The following is a 20,682-nucleotide window of genomic DNA, read 5'->3' on the forward strand; positions in this document are numbered from 1 at the left end:
TAAATAATCTTCAGGCACAGAAACCTTGAGACCTCTAGAGAACTGAAAATGTATTCTCAGGGCAAACCTAAGAATTTATATTGTGTACATCACATGTTAGAATCAAGAGTACTACATTTTCTGAATTTAATTCTGGGCTTCTCTCAAATATGGAACAAGGAACAGTATAAACATGTAAGAAGTATCCAGCCTTCTTCACAGTGTGAAGATCCATGTACTTGGGGTAATGCTGCTGCTGTTGCTCATCTCAACACTACTTTAAAAAGTGTTGAAAAAACAGCACTATTCTAAAAAATGGAAATCCAGCAGGAGAAAGTAGGTGGTAGAAGCAAAAAGGTAAGCTTTCTTCACCAAGACCACATTTTCTGCATAATTAATTTCACACAAGTACAGATTTACCAAAGCCTTTAAAATGGGAAGTTTTTATGAGTGCAAACAGTGCAAAAGCATGCAGTAACAAAGCCTACTATCTAAAGCCTGCTCTCCAACAGCAAATTCGTCCTTATCACAAGCTGTTTTCATTTCAGTCATTTCAAACTTCTGCAAAGCAACACTAGCTTGCTAATACATGTAATATTTTCAAAAATTAATCTTTTTTTAATTACTGTCTTAAAGTCTGCATTATTTTTCACCAAGAACCCTGTGCAGCAATGAGTTACTACAAATTCTTTTAAAAGCATAAGCTGGGGGTGGAAGACAACCATTGCATCTTTACTCCAAAAGGAACTTGGAGTTAGGAGTGAACTATTTAAACTTCTCATTCTCTTTGGCTAACTATAAAGTTACAACAACTGAATAAGCCACCCTAATGGCTAACAATTTATTTTCTTCCCATCACCTTAAACTCCAGCCATTCAATTAGTATTTTATTGTTTAATTATACAGCAATAGTAACAAAATGTCAGTCTGAAATTATAAACTCAAAAATATTTTGTAATCCCTCCTTCCAATAGGTAGAAATCCTTTTTCTGTCCGATATTTAACATATATAGATATATATTTAAGAAATTTAACACCTGAAGGCTTTAATCTAAAGATGCAAATGAGGATCCAGCAAGAGGAGCTGGAAGCCCTGGCTCAGTCCCAGAAATTTGGTATCACTGGCATAAGCAGAACCTGGTGGGATGAGTTCTGTGACTGGGGTACCCTGCTGGATGGTTCAGGCTCTCTGGGAGGAACAGGCAGGGCAGATGAGGCAGGGGCTGGAATGCACAGAGCTTGTAGCTGGCAATGGCACAGCTGAGAACCTCTGGACTAAGGGACAAATGAATTGGAGATGTTGTCCCAGGAGAAGGAAACTGAGGGGAGACCTCATTGGAGTTATAACTTCCTTATGAAGGGAATGGGAAGGGCAGGCACTGATCTCTGCTCTGTAGTGAGTGACAGGATCCAAGGGAATGGCCTGAAGTTGTGTCAGGGGAGGTTTAGGTTGGATATTAGGAAAAGGTTCTTCACCCAGCAGGGGGGTTGGGCACTAGAAGAGGCTCCCCAGGACAGTGGTCACAGCCTCAAGCCTGATAGAGCTCAAGGAGTCTGGAAATGCTCTCAGGGACATGGTGTGACTTTGACAGATGGTGCTGCGTGGGGCCAAGATTTGGACTTCATGACCCTTGTGGGTCACTTCCAACTCAGGATGTTCCATTCAAGGATTTTGTTTAATGAAGACTTACTTATGACAACCTGACACATGAGAAAACCAGATTGCACAATATTCCACAGAATATTCTTCATAATAATCCATTATTATGAAATAAATTATTTCTTATTAAAAAATAGGATTTAACTTGCAAGTATGTTAAGGTCACAATGAAAATTAAATTCCACTGCTAAGAACCAACTCGGCAAATTACTAACCTGCCTTCTTGTCTTTCTTATCATACTTTCCCAGCATTAAAGTAAAAAATAAATGGTATGGATTTTTCTATATGATTAAGTGAAAAGGCTCCTAGCAGAAGAAAAGACTTAATCCCCAAGTACAGCAACATCACAAAATAAATAATTTGCATGTATTGTTAATCTTAGTAACGTGGCACTACCATGTGCATATGGAGAAAAGAAGGAAAATTGCAGCATATTTAAGTCATGAGACTACATAAACAATTCAGTGGCTGATACTAGAATCTATCCTTCTTTGCAACAGTAAAAAAAAAAAATAAATTAAACTTTAGCCAATCATACTATAGCAGAGCTGACAGCAATCCTCTGATGGCACTGCTGAAGAGTGTGGAAGAGCTATAAAGCCCCTGATACTCAGACACGTCACATTACATTAATTCCTACATAACTGGATCCAGTATAGTATCGTACTTCACAAATGCTGAGAAAAGTCAGGCTTAAAATGACCTGGCTCCATTGTCCCCATTTAGCCTTCAAGTACTCTGGGAATTATACCACTATGTGCAGGTTCACTGTCAATACTCATTCAAGGCACCAATATGCCAATTGTTAGCAATATAAAAACAATGATCATGGGCAAATAATCTTACATTAAGAAAGGAAAAATAATTTTATCTTTAGTAGCTGAGTATTAGAAGACTCCAATACCTCAGAAATTAAGAGCCCTCTATAGCTAGGTTCTTGTACACAAAGAAAATGCTGTATTTTTAAATTTAAATAAAAGGTGTGACCAAAAGAAGGAACTGTTCTAATTGAAACACAGATAAAATATTCATTGCTCTCCTGTTAGCACCTCATGTTTTATATGGATGACTACCTCATCTTCCACCAAATCCAGTGGTTTTCTACAGGAGTTTGCATGCAATGATTGTGGTCATCATGAGCAGATGGTACAGCATAACCCTGCATCACAGTCTCTTCAGTAACAACCTATGGCTACCCCAGCATGCACCATTTAATATAATATAATCACATCCCTTTTTCACTGATAAAAAATTCATTGTGTTTTGTACACAAAGATAAGTTCTCTTTTCATTATTTAGCAACTTGTCAATCCAGATTGAGTTTCACCCTTGTGCATTATTGATTACCACCTGTGTTGTCATTTCATGCTACATCAGCTTTTATTTATTTTTAAATATATATAATAACAAAACTCAAATGTCACACACTGAAGAGCCTTTCCATTTCTCACTACAGAGAAATCAACGCATGCTCTATGACAATTCAGTCATGCTTCTCTTTCACTCTGGAAATGTTACTAAGCAATTTGCAAACCCTGCAACAGCTTCAGAGTTCTATGTGATGGTGCTGTGTTGAAAGTTTTGTTTGTTTGGAAGTAGATTTTTGCTGGTCTGTTTTCATTTGCTTGGTTTTGTTTGGGTTGTTTGCGGTTTTTTGTCTTGTTTGGTTTTTTAGTGTTGCTGTTGTTGGCGTCTTGTGGTTTTCTCAATTAAATAAAAAGCCAATACAGAAATCTGCCCACATACATGGTGTAAGCTGATGTGAAAGACAACTGGACTGCCATCCCTGTATCAGCTGAAATTGGTAACCACCTCCTAAAGTGAGCCATTATCAAACATGTTCACTGCTTGGGTCAGACACTACACAGTATCAGACAAAGCTTCCCCCTTCCAAACTCATCATACCCATCCATCTCTCTCTTCAGAAAGCAAATAACATTCCTAAGTGTTTCAAATATGCACAAAAAATATTTCAAAGATATAGAGCATATATTTTCTCTTAGTGTTAAAGGTTTGATTCTGCAAGGCCAAGTGTAAGGTCCTGCCCCATGCTGGGGAAATCTAGTGAAAGGTGTCCCTGCCTGTAACAGGGCGCAGGAACTGGGTGATATTTAAGGTTTCTTCCAACCCAAACTATTCTATGACTGCGATTTTAGCATGTGACAAAGCAGATTGCCCAAGTATGCTCCCAGCAGCACTGTTCCTTTACTCCTTTTTTGCCATATCCAATTTACTCTTTCCACACCCCACAGTAAGCTCCTTCAGCCTGTAATATATTCCTTTACAGTGAGGGCAAAGTTTTGTTTCCACTGACACTCGTATCTCAACTTATTTTGCAGTGATGCTTTCAGCTGTTAAATTGAGCTTGAAGAAATATGGAGATAAGTGTGGTTGAAACAGCATTTTTGATAAAATTCACCACATAGTTTGTATTGCTACAGAAACTGAGACAGACAAGTGATAAAACACAACACTGAGATATGATTAACTTTCTCTAAGGGCTCCAACTCCTCAGCAACATTTACTTATGCTACAGTGGATAATGAAGTTCACAGATGCCTGCTTCTCTAGGACTAAATGAAGGAGTGATCTATACAGGAGGCAGTCCACTAAAGGCTACATTTTAAAACCTAATGTTACAGCAAACTGGAACTGCTAAAGCTGACTTGGAAATGCTGGGATGCCAATTCCAGTAATTCAGGAGGTGCTTCCCAAGAAGGCAACTAGCAGGAATGGAGTGAAGAACCAGTGTAATGTACTGCCAGTCAATGCAGTGCCCACCACTCCTACCAGTGAGCCAGAAACAGTCATGTCTCACAAGTATTACAAATTCATCATTTTACTATTCTGTGGAACAGTGCAAAAGGACAGCACAGCCGGGAAAGTCTACGGCTTGCTTCAGGTCAGTGCCCTGACGGGGCAAATTCCTTCCTCATGCACTTCAGCAGATCAAGAGACACACTGCTGAGATACAATCTGCAGGAATAATGCTGATAAAACCATGCTGGAACTGACTCATGTGCTATTCTGAGACCTCAGTACTGTATACAGAGAATTAATTATCGGTGTACTGAAACAGCAAGCAAGGACTATGATCCTAAAAACATTCTCACATGTGAAGTATTTATTACAGTTTGTTACCTGTGACTTCCTAACAAATATCTGCTTTAGCAACAAAGAGGTTTTTTACTCTTTACTCTTAAACAAAACAAATTAAATTATGTAATATTTAACAATAAACCTAACTCCATTTAAATAGCTGATAAATTGTTTTAAACCAGTTTACCAAGTCAATTAATAAAACACTAACCAATCTGAAAACAACAACAATCAAAGCAAATTAATTTAGAGAATGATAGTGAATGCATAAGTGAATAACTCAGAAGTGTACGAGTTACCATCACTTCTTGTAAAGCTCAATACTGTGTGATGCTGTGAGTAGCATAGGAAAGGACACCTTGTTTTACCACTAATATAAAAATACTGCAATGATTTGTGTTGCAGTGAAAAAACCTCAGGTGAACAAGCACTGCGTATTACTGAAGATTCACTAAAGCAGAGATGTTTTTCTTAAGGAAAAAAGAGAGTTTTCCTTCTAGAATTATCAATCAAGTTCAATAAACTAAAGTTTGACATTCTACCTACCTTTTGGTTCATTTAAGAAAAACTTACACAGCTTTTCATCATGCATCTCAGCACACTTCAGGTATTGTTAATTTTAACAGAAACCAGTAGAGAAGTGTTTTATTCTGTTGAATAGGTATTAATCACACAATAAATGTAAGATGCTGTACTGATAGATATGTTCTTACAATATTCTCACAATATTCTACCACTGACATGCAAACAGTAAAGCAAAATGAGGGATGAGCCATTTTTATGATAGGCTACCATAACTGGAAAACAGTGTTACATCACATTATTGTGAAAATAAAAAGCTTTGAAAACCGTTATCTTACTCATCTTACCACTCTTACTCATGGATTATGCTACTCAGCATCCTGCTGTACAGTCAACCCACAGCATTTGAAAACCAAGCTGCAAGATGTTCAGAAATTTTGAAAAGTTAATTGACTGTAACAAGTGTGATTCTTATCAGCAGATAGTATCATGATAAAGCAGAAGACAACATTCAGAGTTGCAGTTCTTTACTAAGGAAGCATCAACAGTCTTGAAGACTGCAGTTCTCTGCACATGCACAGGAACACCACAAAGCACCATACCTTCAACTTGCCTTGACTAGTATTACCAGCACTGAAAGTATGTCCACTATAAAGTATTAGATCCTTTAGGCAGAGACCTTCTGGTTTGTCTGAATCTGTTCACACACAACAATAAACTTGGAGATCCTTAACAAAACTATCATAAGTTCAAAGCAGACACGAAGATTTTTAAAGCTTGGCTCTTCAGACATGGTCAAGATCCAATGTAACACCCAACCTCTCTCCAAGAAGAATCACAGGTTTGTAAGATTTGTCAGCATTAAAAAAAACAAACAAACAAAACAAAACCACACTAATTTACAGGCATTTCCTTTCTCTAGTTGATAAAAATAAAACTCAAAACCATCATCTGTGAATCAAGCAGACACTATCAGTGAACGATCTGAAAATAAGTAACCCAGGAACAATGAATTCATTTAAAAAACAGATGCCAAGATAGAAGGACGTGGAATTTTAGAAATCTTTGTCCCTAGAAAATGCTAAAATCTGATAGAAATGATATGTCTCTGTAAATTTCATGGAGATAAAAACTGGGAATCATCTGGGTATCTTAAAACTAAAGTTTCCATGGATGAACTAGCACAAAATAGGAGAAAAAAAATATCATGCAAAGACTGGGAGTCTGATGAACTATGCTCTGTGGTCACAAAATACTTTTCAAAAGCATTGCTTGAACAGTCAGAAGTGCACATTTCTAAACAAAAGGTCCCAGAATTGCATGACTATTTTTGCAGATACCAGAGGTATTGCACAATGCAGCTGCTACCCTACTTTTACATTCTGGGCAATGTTCTGAGCCCAGGGCTGGCTGTTGGCTCTCCATCATTCTCAAAGCACACCACATCTTAGGCTAAACCAAATTTTTCCTTCTACTGTGTGATATTTGGTCAGCAAACACCTACATTTTGAATCCTTACTAAAACACTGTACCTTTTCTTGTTTGAGAATTACAGGGCAAATTCTAAAAATAAACCAAAAAATCACTGCATTTACACAAAGTACTACAAAATAATGTTTAGACCTAATTAAGCAAAGCTGGTTTTGACATGACATTTGACAATGATCTGACCTATCCTACAGAACTTCTACAACTACAAATGACCAAAATAGCTATATAAAAAAACTCCTCCATTTTTTCTTCCAGTTCTAGCAACAGATTGTTGGTGCTAAAACAATCTGTTTGACAAATGAAATTACCACACATCAGAAGATATTAAGAGTCACAAGGTACTGAATCACTATAGAACAAGCCAAGCAAACTGACCAAGGAGCAATCAGTCTGCATTTCCTGTGCTCCTACAGGTGAAACATTCAGAGAAGCTACTTTTTGAATAGAACAGCTCTTCAGGTCTGCCTATACTACAGGAAACATATCAGAAAACCTGTGTGCCTGCAAGGAAACTGGGAATAAATTGTCACTGCCATGGATAAAACAACCAAGGAGACTTGTCTTGTACAATGATATTGTTAATTCACCCTTAATATCAGAAAACCTTTCCCACCTGTCCGGACAGAATTTGACTAGAAAGCCTGTGGAACATCCACTACTGGAAATTTTGGAAAAGCCAGATAAATATTTGTCAAGTATGGTTTAGGTACAGCTGATCTGTCACACAGAAGACTTGAAGTCTTCCTCTGAAGATAACTTTCACATCTATTTTTTTTTCACTCCAAGTCACTGCATTTTTAATTTATTAATAAATTTACAGCTTCCAGTTTGGTAATCCCTTAAGCTCACATTTTTCTCTAGGAACAATACAGTAGGAAATTGTGAAGACATTCACAGTCAACAGAAGTATTAAAATTGTTTCTGACAGAACAATACATTCAAAGTCTACTTTCTTTGTAAGCACTCTTGAAAAAGCTGGACTTGTAAAATTTAGTTTTCTTGCAAGCAAACAGAGCACCTAACTGTTTTTCAATCAACTTTTTTTCAATATCAATAATTTCTCAGTATCAAAGCACTAATGCAAATAAGATGGGTACAACAAAAGCAGTTTCTTTCTACCTCTACCTCTTTCTACACATAACCTTCTGAATGTAGTTCAATTACTAATGAAAAACTATGAGATTCATGAGGGCTGAAAGCTGATCAGCTACAAATGACATGGATATTGTTTGCTGCTTGAAATTTTGAAATATTTCTCATGTCCTGTAAGCTCTGTACGCTCATTTTATATGAAGTAAACAAAGTTTATTATGTGCATTCTTATTCAGGGAAAGCACCAATACTCTTAAATGAGATGTAGGAAATTTAATTTACGGATAGTATTTTCAAGAATATACCCTCTGAAGTTAGGAAAGGCATGTATCTAACAAAGGTTAACTTTTAAAAGCTCTGACAATAAAAACTAATGCAAAAACTATTAATGGGATACATTAAATGCACATAAAAATCTCAGTGAAATCAGGAAGTTGCCACTTTGATTACCTGACATGAGCGAAACTGGTTGACCAGCAGTGTACATCTCTGTGGGTCTTTTCTTCCATCCAAACTGTCCAGTTCAGCTGCTACTTGATTTAGTTCCTCATCAGCATAGTAGAACTGAGCAAGGAGTTGTGGGTCTGTTCTCTGTAATGGAGACATGGACAATATTACATTACTTTTACAAAAAAAACTCCAAACCCCAAAAACTAAAACAACTTCAGCTAGTTATATTTACCACGATTTTTTTTGAACATATAAGCCAGATAAGTAGTATGGCAGCATGGAAAAGAATGATATTGAGATTATTTACACACACTTTAAAAATTTTTCTACTTTGAAGAGGAAAAAAAAACCCTCTCAAAAAACATCTCGCATAATAAATCTGAATCATTACTCAGCTGCCATTATTTCCAAAACCACCCTGGCATTCTCACTTCTTGTAGCATAATTATCTGGAGGAGCAAACAACTGAATCAGAAGGTTTGTTTATTAAACAGAAGCAGACTTCAGCTCTAGGCAGAACAAGACAAAGTTGCTTTCCAAGTTAAAACAAACAAACAATACCCCCAAACCTATCAAAAAATGGAATAATCTATCAAGCACCATGGTAACCTTTGCGACATGGTCAGAATCCTCCCTTTGAACATCACAAGACCGCAGGTAATGAATCTCCCAGGGCCAAACAGATGCAAACACTTTACAACACTAATAATAATAATAATATCACCAAACAAGGCATTACAGGAAGAAAAACTATGTCACAAAGTCTTTCAGGTGGCAAAGAACAGATTCACCACAATGGATTTTTGGCCACATTAAAACAAAGCAGCATCTATAATAAAAATACCAAATGAATCATGGAACACCTCCTCAAAAACATTGGGAAATATTAACAGTAAAGATTTACATCATAAAAAGATTTTTCAAAACATTAACAGCTAGGAATTCTGGTTTCAACACCTTAAGTGTAAGCTGTCAACAACCTACACTCTTGAATAATGCCTTCACTATACTGATATAAAGGTGCCCAGGGAGAAGGATAAAGCTTGCGATACATGGTCAGGGAAACAAACAAAATTCAAAATTAATAATAAGAGAGAGAGCACATAATTGAACTACTCAATTTTATGTTGTTTAGTTCTAAATTTCTGTATTAATAGTAAAGCTTTTAGTAAAGCATTTCTTTAAGCATTCCCTACCTGGTGATTTTTATTATTTCTGTTTTTATGTTTTCCTTCAGCATTTATTCACAACCATTAAAACCTTCTAGACAAAGTTAATAAACAAAGATGCTGGAGTCTGGGTATGGAATTGTGACAAAGCATGACTACTGATTTTTAAGCATCTAAATTGCATTGCAGAAGCAAAATCAGAAAATTTATTAAGACCGATCTCAAGCAAAACAAGTATGCCTGAGACACTTAGCTCCCACATGGCTGTTTTTCAACTGGAAGAACAAAAGTTTTAATTGAGTTCTCTCAAATGTATTATGTTTGGTGTGGATTAGTAGTGTGATCTTTGATTAATTGTGTCAATCATATGTGGTCCCTAGCAAGCTGAAACTGCATGAAACTTTAAATCTCTTCACAGGGGGCCACTTAAAGCAAATAAAACACAAGTTTAGAAATTCAATTTACTGCACTAGGTAACAGAAAATTAGGGACAGTGCCATGTTCAATACCAATTTTTATTTTCAGTTTATGCAGAATGTGGTTCAAATAATTTAATCCAAATCACTTACTATTCTTTGGCAGAATAAGAATTAGCAATTCCCATCCTTAAGTACTAAAATTAATAGAAAGACTTAATTTGAAAACATCTCATGGAAAGCCTACCACGTATCCTGGTAGTTTGTTTTGGGAAAACATCCCATTTAACAACAAATTAACAAATTAAAAAACATTCTTGTTTTGATTTGCTGGACTTGAGAAACACTGCTCATTTTGCCTTATTCCACTACAGCATCAAGGACCTCAATTAGTTCTATTTGCCTATTTCTTTATTCACTGACTGCAGTAACCCCTTTAACCATATCACCACTGTAGGATGCACTTATGGATTTGGGATTTCTGGGGACAATTTTTGTTTGGTTGCACAGGAAGTCCTTTTTACGTGGCCATAGTGCTGTTATCATCCCAACACCCTCTTGAGTATGAGCTCTCCAGGCAGGAGTCTCATTCCACAACTACACCTTGCATTCCTTCTGCCTATTCCTGCTACATACAAACTCTCATTCCAGCCAGTACCAAGACAGGAACAAGCACACCACAAATTAAAGAAAAAAAAATAAACTCCAACCAAAGTAATACACATTCAGCCACAATATATAATACACCATTCTTTTATTTCATGAAAGATCACTCACTGAATATTGATTTTAATGATTTTTACTTTTTTTTTAAGTTCCACTCAACAGGTCAGATACCAAAATCAGAAGATGCCTGCTTGTCATCCACAAAGTTTAAAACTGTCAGTATAAAACATATGAAAAAGATGTATTAACTATTGAATTGGTTACATTCCAGCTTTACCCATCAAGTCTAACCAATGAACAGTGAACAGGATTAGGTTAGTTCAGTTTATTGCATAATGAATTCTGATCTGATATTTTCAAACAGAATTGAAATGGACTATAAGAGAATGTTAAAAACATCTTAAATTAAGAGACCTGTTAGCTACAGGTTATTAGATAAATAACAGGTCTGTACAATTATTTATTGCACGTTATCAGAGGAAAAGATGCTATTCTAACATCTTTTAAACAAGCTTTTTGATCAAGAGCAGAAACTGTCCTTAAAAAATAGTGACAACTAAGAGAGAGGAAAAATTCTAGCACAGACTTTCCAACATGGGACAGAGACTAAAAAATAAACTACAAACAAGAAGCCAGGGTGCCAACAGACCAATCTCAAACCACACAGTAATTCTGGAAGTTAAGAATAACTTTGAAAACCACATTTACAGATACAAGGGTGGTTCTTAGAGACACATCCTCTTTTTGAAAGAAAATTGCAAGCACTTTTTGCATTATTTTTGACAGCAGCTTTCAAGTATCAACACCACCTCTTTTTGAGTAACATAAAACACATGTCATCTTAGAACTGACAGCAGCCCGTAATTTGAACATTAAAGGGAATTTTTTCCTCCAGGTTTCCATAATCCTTGTAGAGAAGTACAGATTTTGTTCAGGCTTTTTCTTCTACTGAGATCGCAATAAGAATGCAGGCACCACCATAACAAGAAGACATGACGATCCCAAATAAGTCAAAGAACAGACAGAAGCAAGGGAACCAGGCAAATTAGCAAGATCCCAGGTAGTGATAGCACTGTCGTCTGAAGCCTGCCACCGGTCCTCTGAAAATAATATCCATCATTTCTGAACTGCTGATCTGAAGTCTTCAGAGCAACAAGCTAAAACCCAACCCTGCTTAAAATAAAGTCCATGGAGTTGAAAGGCTCCAGATCTCCCACTGTTCACTGGCACTCATCCAGCACTAAGCATTTGTTTTTCTGCCACACACTCAGGAACCCTGACTTGATCCCTATGGAAAGAAACTATACAGAAAAGCAGTAATTATACGCCTTCGCTGATGGTAAATCCAGATTGCCTTTTGACATGGGAACAAAGTAAACCTAGATCCATTGGGGTAACTTTTCAAGCAGCACTTGGAAAAAGGTGCATTTTACACAAATACATGTATTTTATTACACGCTGTATGAAATGCCTTCACAATCACAGGACAATTATTTGGTGACAGTTCACATGCAATACTTTTAAATGCTGCGGGGTTCAAATGAAACAACCCTTCCTTCAACAGGAACCAGCTCAACCCTTCCTCTCCTGCTACAGCTCTAACAGCTGAAGTGAAAGGTTTTAGAGTGTTTCACATTCACATCAGTGGAACTGGCCTGCATCTACGCAGCTTCCTTCATTCCCCCTATGGTAAGGGTAAGGGTGGTTTGAGAAGCCTGGACAGTAAAGGAATGAATACAGTGCTATGCCTCAAACATCAATTTCTCACTCAAGTGAGAAAGTTAGAACAGGATGTACCTGGGAATGGGGATTGTGCAAATGCAGGGCAGCACCTTTCTGGAGCTAATTTTCCCATTCAGGTCCATGGTGAGCACACAAAATAAAGTGGAGAAGTATGGAAGTGGGGTCAAGGAGTGGACAGGACCAATAGAGGCGCTACCCAAGACCCAAAAGTCTTTTGGGAATTCTCCATCATAGCCCATAGTGTTGCATGACACTTGGAGAATCCCCTCCCTGGGAAGGGATCCAGGCATTTCCATGCCAGCTTGAATGTATGTACCATGACAAACTTACTGTTTCATGGGCCTCTACTCCCAATGGATGATGTCTGTGACCACTTGTACAGCTGAACAGTGATCAAGTTTCGTCACTGGATCCACAGGTGGTGACATCTTTCCTCTCAACTATCTAATCTTATCCTTTCCTTCTCTTCCTTACGTATTTTATGATATTTTTATGCTTTTATAGAAGAGAAACAAAATGCCTGCATACTTTCCACTGCAATTGAACTGTTTTAAAATATATCTGCCTCATAAATACACTGGTCAGTGTATTTTCACTCAGTGTATTTCACTCAGTGTCTTTTCATTCTAATTCACCCCAAGGATTTTATTAACAGGAATCTCAGCCTGCTTCAGGGGCAAGTCTTAATAGTAGTGTGATTCTAATAAGGAGGGTCCAGTTGTTCTCAGTCTAAATCTGTTGCCTACAATATTTTCAGGGAAAGGAAAGAGGCACAGGATCAGCCTCAAATTTTTCATTCCCCAAAATAACTGCTGCCATTATCAGACAGCTCCAAATAGGAACAATTACTTCACAGAACAGAAATTTTTAAAAAAGGGACTTCCCAAATGAAAGCACATTCCCTTTAGGATGAGAATTCATGAAAGTTATAGGTTACAAACTTGCTTCTATCTGCAGCATACAGGAAGTGATGCCTCTGTACTGGAAAACAACTCCTTGTACGAGATGCCAATGTGGTCTGTGCAAAAGGTAGAATTAGGCCCTAAAAAGTTCAAATAAAGGCAGTGATGAGCCAACTCAGTATTTTCAAAACTTACAAATTATGTTGCATGTAGCTACTTTTGAGCTAATTAAATTTAAACTAACAATTATTTACATTAACTAACATTATTTACATAACAATATAAGAAGGAAAAAAAAATTTGTCCAAAAGGGACAGGAATTAGGCACAATGTCCAAAGTTTACTTATCCCCCATTATGAAAATGTAATGTACTTACAGCAACAAAAACTTAGTCAATTGACAACTTTTTACACCAGCCACAGTTGCAGTAGTAAGTTTAACTGTCAGATGATGAATTCCAAAGACTAAAAGTACTTCTTCAAAAAAGGATACCAGCAAGTTGTTATATCTGCTTATTTTTCATCTCACATGTAAGCAAGTGTATTCACATCCTTCCACTGAACAGGCACTTGGAATTTTTCATTAATTTCCAAATGCCAATAAATAGAAAGAAGAAACAATAATTCTCTAATATGCAGGTGAGTCAAAAATTCTGGCATTTAACTGTCAGAAGATTTAGCAGCAAAAATATTTCTTCATACTAAATGAAAAAGGAACTGCTGTTTCAAGTGCATAGCTGTATGCGGAGGGGGGTTGTTTGGTTTTGGGTTTTTAGTTTGTGGTATTTTCCTTTTAATCTACTATCTGAAATGCTATCTGTTAAAGAAAAAAAAGGAAAAAAATTCTCTCAACAGTCATATTTTGTAAAATGTCATGAAGTCTTAAACTGGTGTTACACATGCATAAAAACAAAAAGGACTCAGAGATGAAGGCTACAATTGGTAATTGGTCACGAGGATATGTAAAAAAAAGCACTGTGAAAAAGCTACAGCCTGGTTAAAGCTTTGCCAGCTGCTCTGTGTTTATCTATAGAATATCATTACACAAGCAAGAAAGACAGGTGAACAGCTTGTTAACACAATAAAATGCTAGCAGCACCTTAAGCAAAAAGACAAACAAAACAAACAACCCCAGTGAGATAATGATTCATAGGACAACAAAAATCAGGTGGATGAATTTTTCCAGTGTTCTCTACATTGGGTTTAATTCCAGCCCCCCAAAAAGGAAAATCTTATAATGGTTATGCTGAACTAGAGTACCGAACATCTGAGACTGCCATGCTGTCGTTTCCACTCATGATAGATTAAGTCAGTGTACGTAGTTTCTATTTTTGAGTGTTCATCAGACTAATCTGGAAAAGCATGTGCTCAAATCCATACTTTCTGGGGGAAGCACATAAGCATATGCTGAATACTAATTACTGAAGCTTTCGGACATCTACTTTACAGAACAGGAGTGCTCTGCAGCTGAGCCACAACCTCTACTCCTAGGAAAGAACATGGACCCTGGAAGAGGAAGGGTTTTGCCATAAGGAAGTAAAGAAGTTACTTGGTAGTAACTTCTACCAAGTGAAGACTGGGTAACCTTCAAGGCTGTCTACTCATCCAACCTATACAGGCTATTTTTAATTAGCAAGTAATTAACCTTATCCCTATTGTGTCTGTTTTGCTCATGATGGCTACTGGTGAGTGATTTCCCTGTCTATCCTGACCCATGAGCTTTTTCATCCTATTTTCTTCCCCTGGCCAGTTGTGAACAGGAGTGAGAGACTGGCTGGGTGGGCACTCAGCAGCCAGACAAGGTCAACCCACTCCTCTGAACTTTAAAACTCTTACCCAAAGCCTCCTCCAGCAACTAATATCTCGGAGTCTGACCTTAAGCTAATCAGATTTCATTCTCAACTGTTGCAAGAACATCAAATTGAAATAACAAATATTTACTTAAAAACAAATTCAGCTTGTAAGGATACATACTGAAATACACAAATCACTCTTTGAATTTTTTTTTTCTAAATGCTTTTATGCAGTTTGCTTCAGATTTGTCTAGCTTTTTATATTTAAACAGTACACTAAGCATCTCTTCAAACAAAATTGATCCTACACTGCTTTTAGTGATTTGTTACCTATCAAGAGGAAAACAGCCAATTTAGCTGCCTGGGCATGTTGATCAATTGCATTCAATTCCAGATGTACAACCCTCTCCTTACACAGAGGAATCGTGTGGCATTGGGAAGTGGCACCCAGCAATTTGTCCTGCAGCAATGCAAACCATCCTGCCACACCGCATCTTCACAACTTGCTGCATTAGAGGACTTTCAACCCACTCCAGTTATGTTATACCATGTCTAAAGGATGTGTCTAAATATTTGTAACAGCTCCTAAATATTTGGGCAAACAATGACCTCTTCTTAGACATGTCTAACCTGGTAATTTCTCATGAGTTACGTTGCTATAACATTTTGTTCCTTTCAGAACCAGACTTTTATTCTAAAGAAACCCAACAAAACCAAATAAACAAAGTTCCAACAAGAGGGAAACCTGACCCAGTGAGTTCGGGCCCGATGACTGTAAAAGAGTTACCCCATAGTCCTTCTCAGGTATTAACAGGCATAGCACATTCCTTAGTTTTTTCATGTTCAAAGCACATCTTTATTTTTCTTTGGCTCAGCAAACTTACGGTGAGTCTGAGGTGTTCCATATCGTATTTTAATAAAATCACATCATCTGTGTAAAGCCGCTCATACATAACCTCATTTGCCTTGTAGGAGACTTTCAATAAGCTCAAGCCGAACACCTTGACAGATGTTTGGGATTTAACTACCTTGGCATCATATCAGTAGCACAATCAATCATTGCAACAAAAAGATTTCATCAAAACTTTGTTCTGAAGTGCATCTGTTCAAACCTGGTGATGAAAGAAACTGCTCGTACAGCCCTCAGCACAGAAACTTCTCCCAGCTTCTGCCTTCTGACAATAACTTCAAATGAATGTTTGCATAAGTAAATCTTTTGATCTGATTTCCAGTATTTCAGCTAAATCATACAGACAAGTAGCTTTCCAAGTGCCATCACCGGTCACACTACCGTTCTCTGTTCTCCAGGTAACACTACTGTTCTCCAGGTAACAGCAAGTTTCAGTGGTTGCCTGTCCCATGTTTACCACAGCATCAGTCTGTGGAGGTTCACCCATGTCTAACAAAGAAAACACTCCAGACAGAGTCCTCGAGTCCAAGGATTTAACACCATCCCTCTTGAATAAAGTCCCCACTTCCTTATAGGCAGAGCCTACCTAAAGTTTTAGGGAACTTTTAGGAGCTTCATTGCTTTCAGTGCCTAGATACTATGATTAGTATCCTTTTTCCAAGAACACCTGAGCATGAACAGTGGCTTTGAAAACTACCAGAACATGAGCAAAAAATAGAGAGAGGAAAGGCACCAGACAGACAGACCAACAGCAGGACTACACAGGACTTTAAACCACGTTTAAAACTTTTGAAGCAGTCCAACAACAACAAAATATATTCAAGTATACAAAAAGCATGTATTTGCTGGAGACAGGAAACAGACTGGATGATAGTGCATGGCAGAAGGCTCCCATGCATCCCTGCTCCCACTCCCTGCTGAATTGAGTAGTTTTTTCCCTCAATTAGGCATTCACAGGTCTTTTCAGACAATATCTTCAAGGTCTGTCCTTGGTCTCCTGGTCACGCAGAAAATCTCTCCTGGGAGACAAATGGGTTTGCACAGCTATTCCTGTTTTCTGTGCTAGCTCAGCATACAGTTTGAGTGACCACTTTTCCTCATCAGCATGCATGTTAGATAAGCTCTATCAGTCTTCAGCTATTCTCCACCCCAAATTGCTCCTTTTAAATCAAGACACAGAATGAGCAAAAACTAAGCAGAAGTTAAATGCAACCACAAATGCTTTTCAGACTTATATTCTCTTAATATGAACAGTTCTATATCCATTTATTGAGAGGAACAATAAAACAAAAAATCTAAACAAAACAAAACACAAAAAAACCCCAAGCCCTCTAGTCAACACACATCAGTGATTCATACAAGGATTTAAAAATCACATATTGTTTCTTCTGGCAAGATCAAGTTCCTCTGACCCGGCTGATGACTGTTTAGGTACTCATAAAAAGCCAATATAATTATGGCACTACCTATTCAATGAATGGACACTTCTTCCACATTCTCAACAGCAGCTTTCAGAAAAGCTATTACATACACACTCTATTGCCTATTACCCTTTATTGACCAGCAATATCACTTTCACATAACTGCTGGTTGTCCCCAAATGCATTCTGATTGGCAGGTATTTCTATAGAATGCTAAATGACAAAAGAGACAAAGGCATTAATTGCAGAACTGCTGTTAAAAGGAAGTGCATTACCAGTAATGCTTACTGTAATACTTAGGATGCCTTGGAAACAATATGATTCAAACTAGTTTTCCTTTCCTGTTTTTGTTAATAGTACTGCAAAACAACACAACATTGGAGACACCACAAAAAAGGAGCAGTGTAATGTCTGAAAAACAAAGCCAGCTTAAGTAACGCAAAAATAGTAGCTCATACAAATGAAAATTCACTTCTATTTCAACGTAAACACCTACTGCAGGCCTTTATCAGCAGATAGTAGAAAACTTTATCTTTCAGCACAGTTGAATATCTTCAATACCATCTTTGCACTTCACAGGCTCTACACCCCAGTGAGGCTCCAGAAATGAACACTAAGGACCATAGCAAGATCACAGAAAGACTCAAGACACCTCATGTGTAACGGGGCAAAGAATTCCAGTGCTTCCAAAGCAAAGGACACCTGCTGAAGTAGCTTCAGCTTGTACTTCAATCACATAACAGGTTAAATTGTTCCATGGTTTTTACTGTGAATATTGCAATTGACACAAGGTTCAGCATAAATGCAGTCTTGGATCAAAGCTATTAACTTCTTTTCAGCTGTGAAAGAGTGAATATTTTTTCCCTAAGCAAACTTAAAATACAAGTGTCAAAGGTTTATTGACATTTCTGAAATCCAAGTTCTTAATTATTGCAATTAATTTCAGGACAGCTCTGAAAACAGTCAGTAACAGTTGCATCCAGCCCGACTTACACAGCTTTCTAACCTATGTCACACGATCACATTACTTGCCTAAAACATGTGAATTTGCTCTAAAATAGGCAAGAACAACCATAGGCATTCTCCTATTCCTCATTTTTTCTGTGTTCTAGCCTTTCTGTTTCACGTAACAAATGCAAAGTGAAGGTCAGAACCTGGAAGTATTTTCCCACAGTGGTCTCACCTAAACCAGACAGGAAATCTCTCCAGTCCAATCAGTATTTTGTTGTTCCATTCCAGGGTTTAAAGATGACATCTCCAGATCCCTCTAGATCTGCCAGGAGCATACTGGTACAATTTCCTTCTGAAGGCAAGAGACACCAGTTCAAGCATACTGAAATAAAAATCTCTTTTTTGCCCTTTTTTGCTACCTTAGAGACAAACTGCCTCGCATTTGAATTTAGCTCCAGCTTTGTCTGTTTTATTTCCTCCAGCAGTGGTTACACCACACCTGAGCCACAGCTCTGCTTTAATTTCCAAAATCCAGCGTGCACGACACAGGCAAGGCTGTAGGCTGAAAATGCCTACAGAGCTTCAGGGACTACCAATGATGATCTAAAAAAATCTCAATGCATTATTAAACACAAACCTCCTGCTTTTAATACACATGACCCAAGGAACTGTGGGAAAATACTTAAAGGAGACCTGTATTTTACACTTCTGTTGCATCCTGCAAACACAGTCAAAGCAATTAACTGAAAAGTCTTAGAGTAAAATGTTTTTGGTTATTCCTCCAAGCAGTCACCTCATTTAGTCAGGCAACAGTTTCCTCATGTACTAAATATTTTACAACTTCTAACACTGTATTGCTTTTCCTTACCAAGTTACAGGTGAAACACAGCATTTCTTTTCAAAGAAAACGTAGTGAAGACTGACAGGGATTTTTCTTTTAACTGCATATATTCATACCAATATACCATAATTCAGATATTTTTGCTATTTGTTTTCCTTGATATATTTTTTACATTATTTATAATTATTAATGATATACATAGAAAATCATTACAAGATAGGCTAAAAGAGAGAACATCCAATTAAAGGTTTTTCTTCAGCAAGATACATTAACTTCAGAGATGATATCACATCCCAAAATTGTGCTGTGAACACAAACATGATTCAAAACCATGACTAATATCTATAATCAAAGTATGTGTTGGGAAAATTTTTATTCATTTACTTTTTTGTTTATTTATTTGAAAGAAAAAAGGAAGTCAAGAATTTATCAACTGGAAATGACAGGCAAAAATATAACTTGGAATTCATGAAGGCTGGGGATATGCATGTATTTTCAAGGGCCATCGAAGATTATTTATATTCAGCAAAACACAATTATGATTTTGAAATGGACTGAAAATAGAAATGTAAATCAAGTTGGCAGTATATTTCTACTCTCCAAGCAGCTACTGCTTGATTGTTTGTGTTACTACCTACACCAGCCTAAGGACTAGTCAGGAGTCCTTAGACAAGTAGTCAAGTCTCTACTTGAGACAAAAAAAGGGCATTACCTGTGGGGGGGTGGTCTAATTACAGTAAGATGGTAAAAGGACTGACTGATTACAACACAAGGACTCATTATGAGGACATGTATTTATGTATTAATTCCACATTCAGAAAAATAATCCGCCAAAAATTTATGGCAAAAATTCCCAGGTGTTACATGAATGCAGATTGTTTCAGAATGACCAGTTTGAGATAGGCAGCTCCATACAGAAAATCCACATATGAAATACCGTGGTCACTGTTTAACATGGCCCTGAATGCTGCAAGTGCTGCAATGAGGAAGGCAATAGAAACTTGAAGTACAAGATTAAAATAAAAGAACAACAAAAAGCACTAAGAGCCAAAATCAGTACTAGTGCTGAAAATAGAGCAAACATAGGAAACAGATGAAAAGATGGATTTATAACCTCAACACAAGCTCTCCTCTTTGAAAAGCATCTTGAAGTTCCATAGTAAACCCAGCCCTTCTCACTGGTAATTTCTAAGCATCGAATTCCCAAGTTAAATTCTAGAGCTGTGACAAATGCAGGCCTCCTGAGAAGAGAAATCCGAGAGTGCCAGACCTTGTCAGTGGTGCCCAGGGACAGGATGAGCAGTAATGGCCATAAAATAAAACACAACAAGTTTCACCTCACATGAGGAAGAACTTTATGTTGAGGGTGGCAGGGCGCTGGGAAAGGCTGCCCAGGGAGGTCGTGGAGTCTCCCCCTCTTGGGAGATTAAAAATCCACCTGAACACATTGCTATGTAACCTCCTCTAGGCGCCCCTGCCTTGGCAGGGATGTTGGAGTGGGTGACCTCCAGAGATCCCTTTCAACCCTAAACTATTCTGTGATTCTGTAAATGAAATAATTTGAATTATGAAAACT

The 20,682-nt window shown here is 37.4% G+C and overlaps 1 protein-coding gene across 8 annotated transcripts in view; it reads right to left on the reverse strand.

Annotated features, from left to right (window-relative positions):
- ZFYVE28 (zinc finger FYVE-type containing 28) overlaps positions 1 to 20,682 on the reverse strand; it is a 145,960-nt gene that overhangs the window by 71,975 nt on the left and 53,303 nt on the right. For all 8 annotated transcript variants that reach the window (XM_023925626.2, XM_023925625.2, XM_023925628.2 and 5 more), the window contains exon 2: positions 8,295 to 8,435. In XM_023925626.2, the coding sequence (XP_023781394.2) occupies positions 8,295 to 8,435 (141 nt within the window). The remainder of the gene's footprint in view (positions 1 to 8,294; positions 8,436 to 20,682) is intronic.

The sequence above is a fragment of the Cyanistes caeruleus genome, chromosome 5 (assembly GCF_971803275.1).
Source record: "Cyanistes caeruleus chromosome 5, bCyaCae1.hap1.1, whole genome shotgun sequence".
In the NCBI taxonomy this organism is placed as follows: Eukaryota; Metazoa; Chordata; class Aves; order Passeriformes; family Paridae; genus Cyanistes; species Cyanistes caeruleus.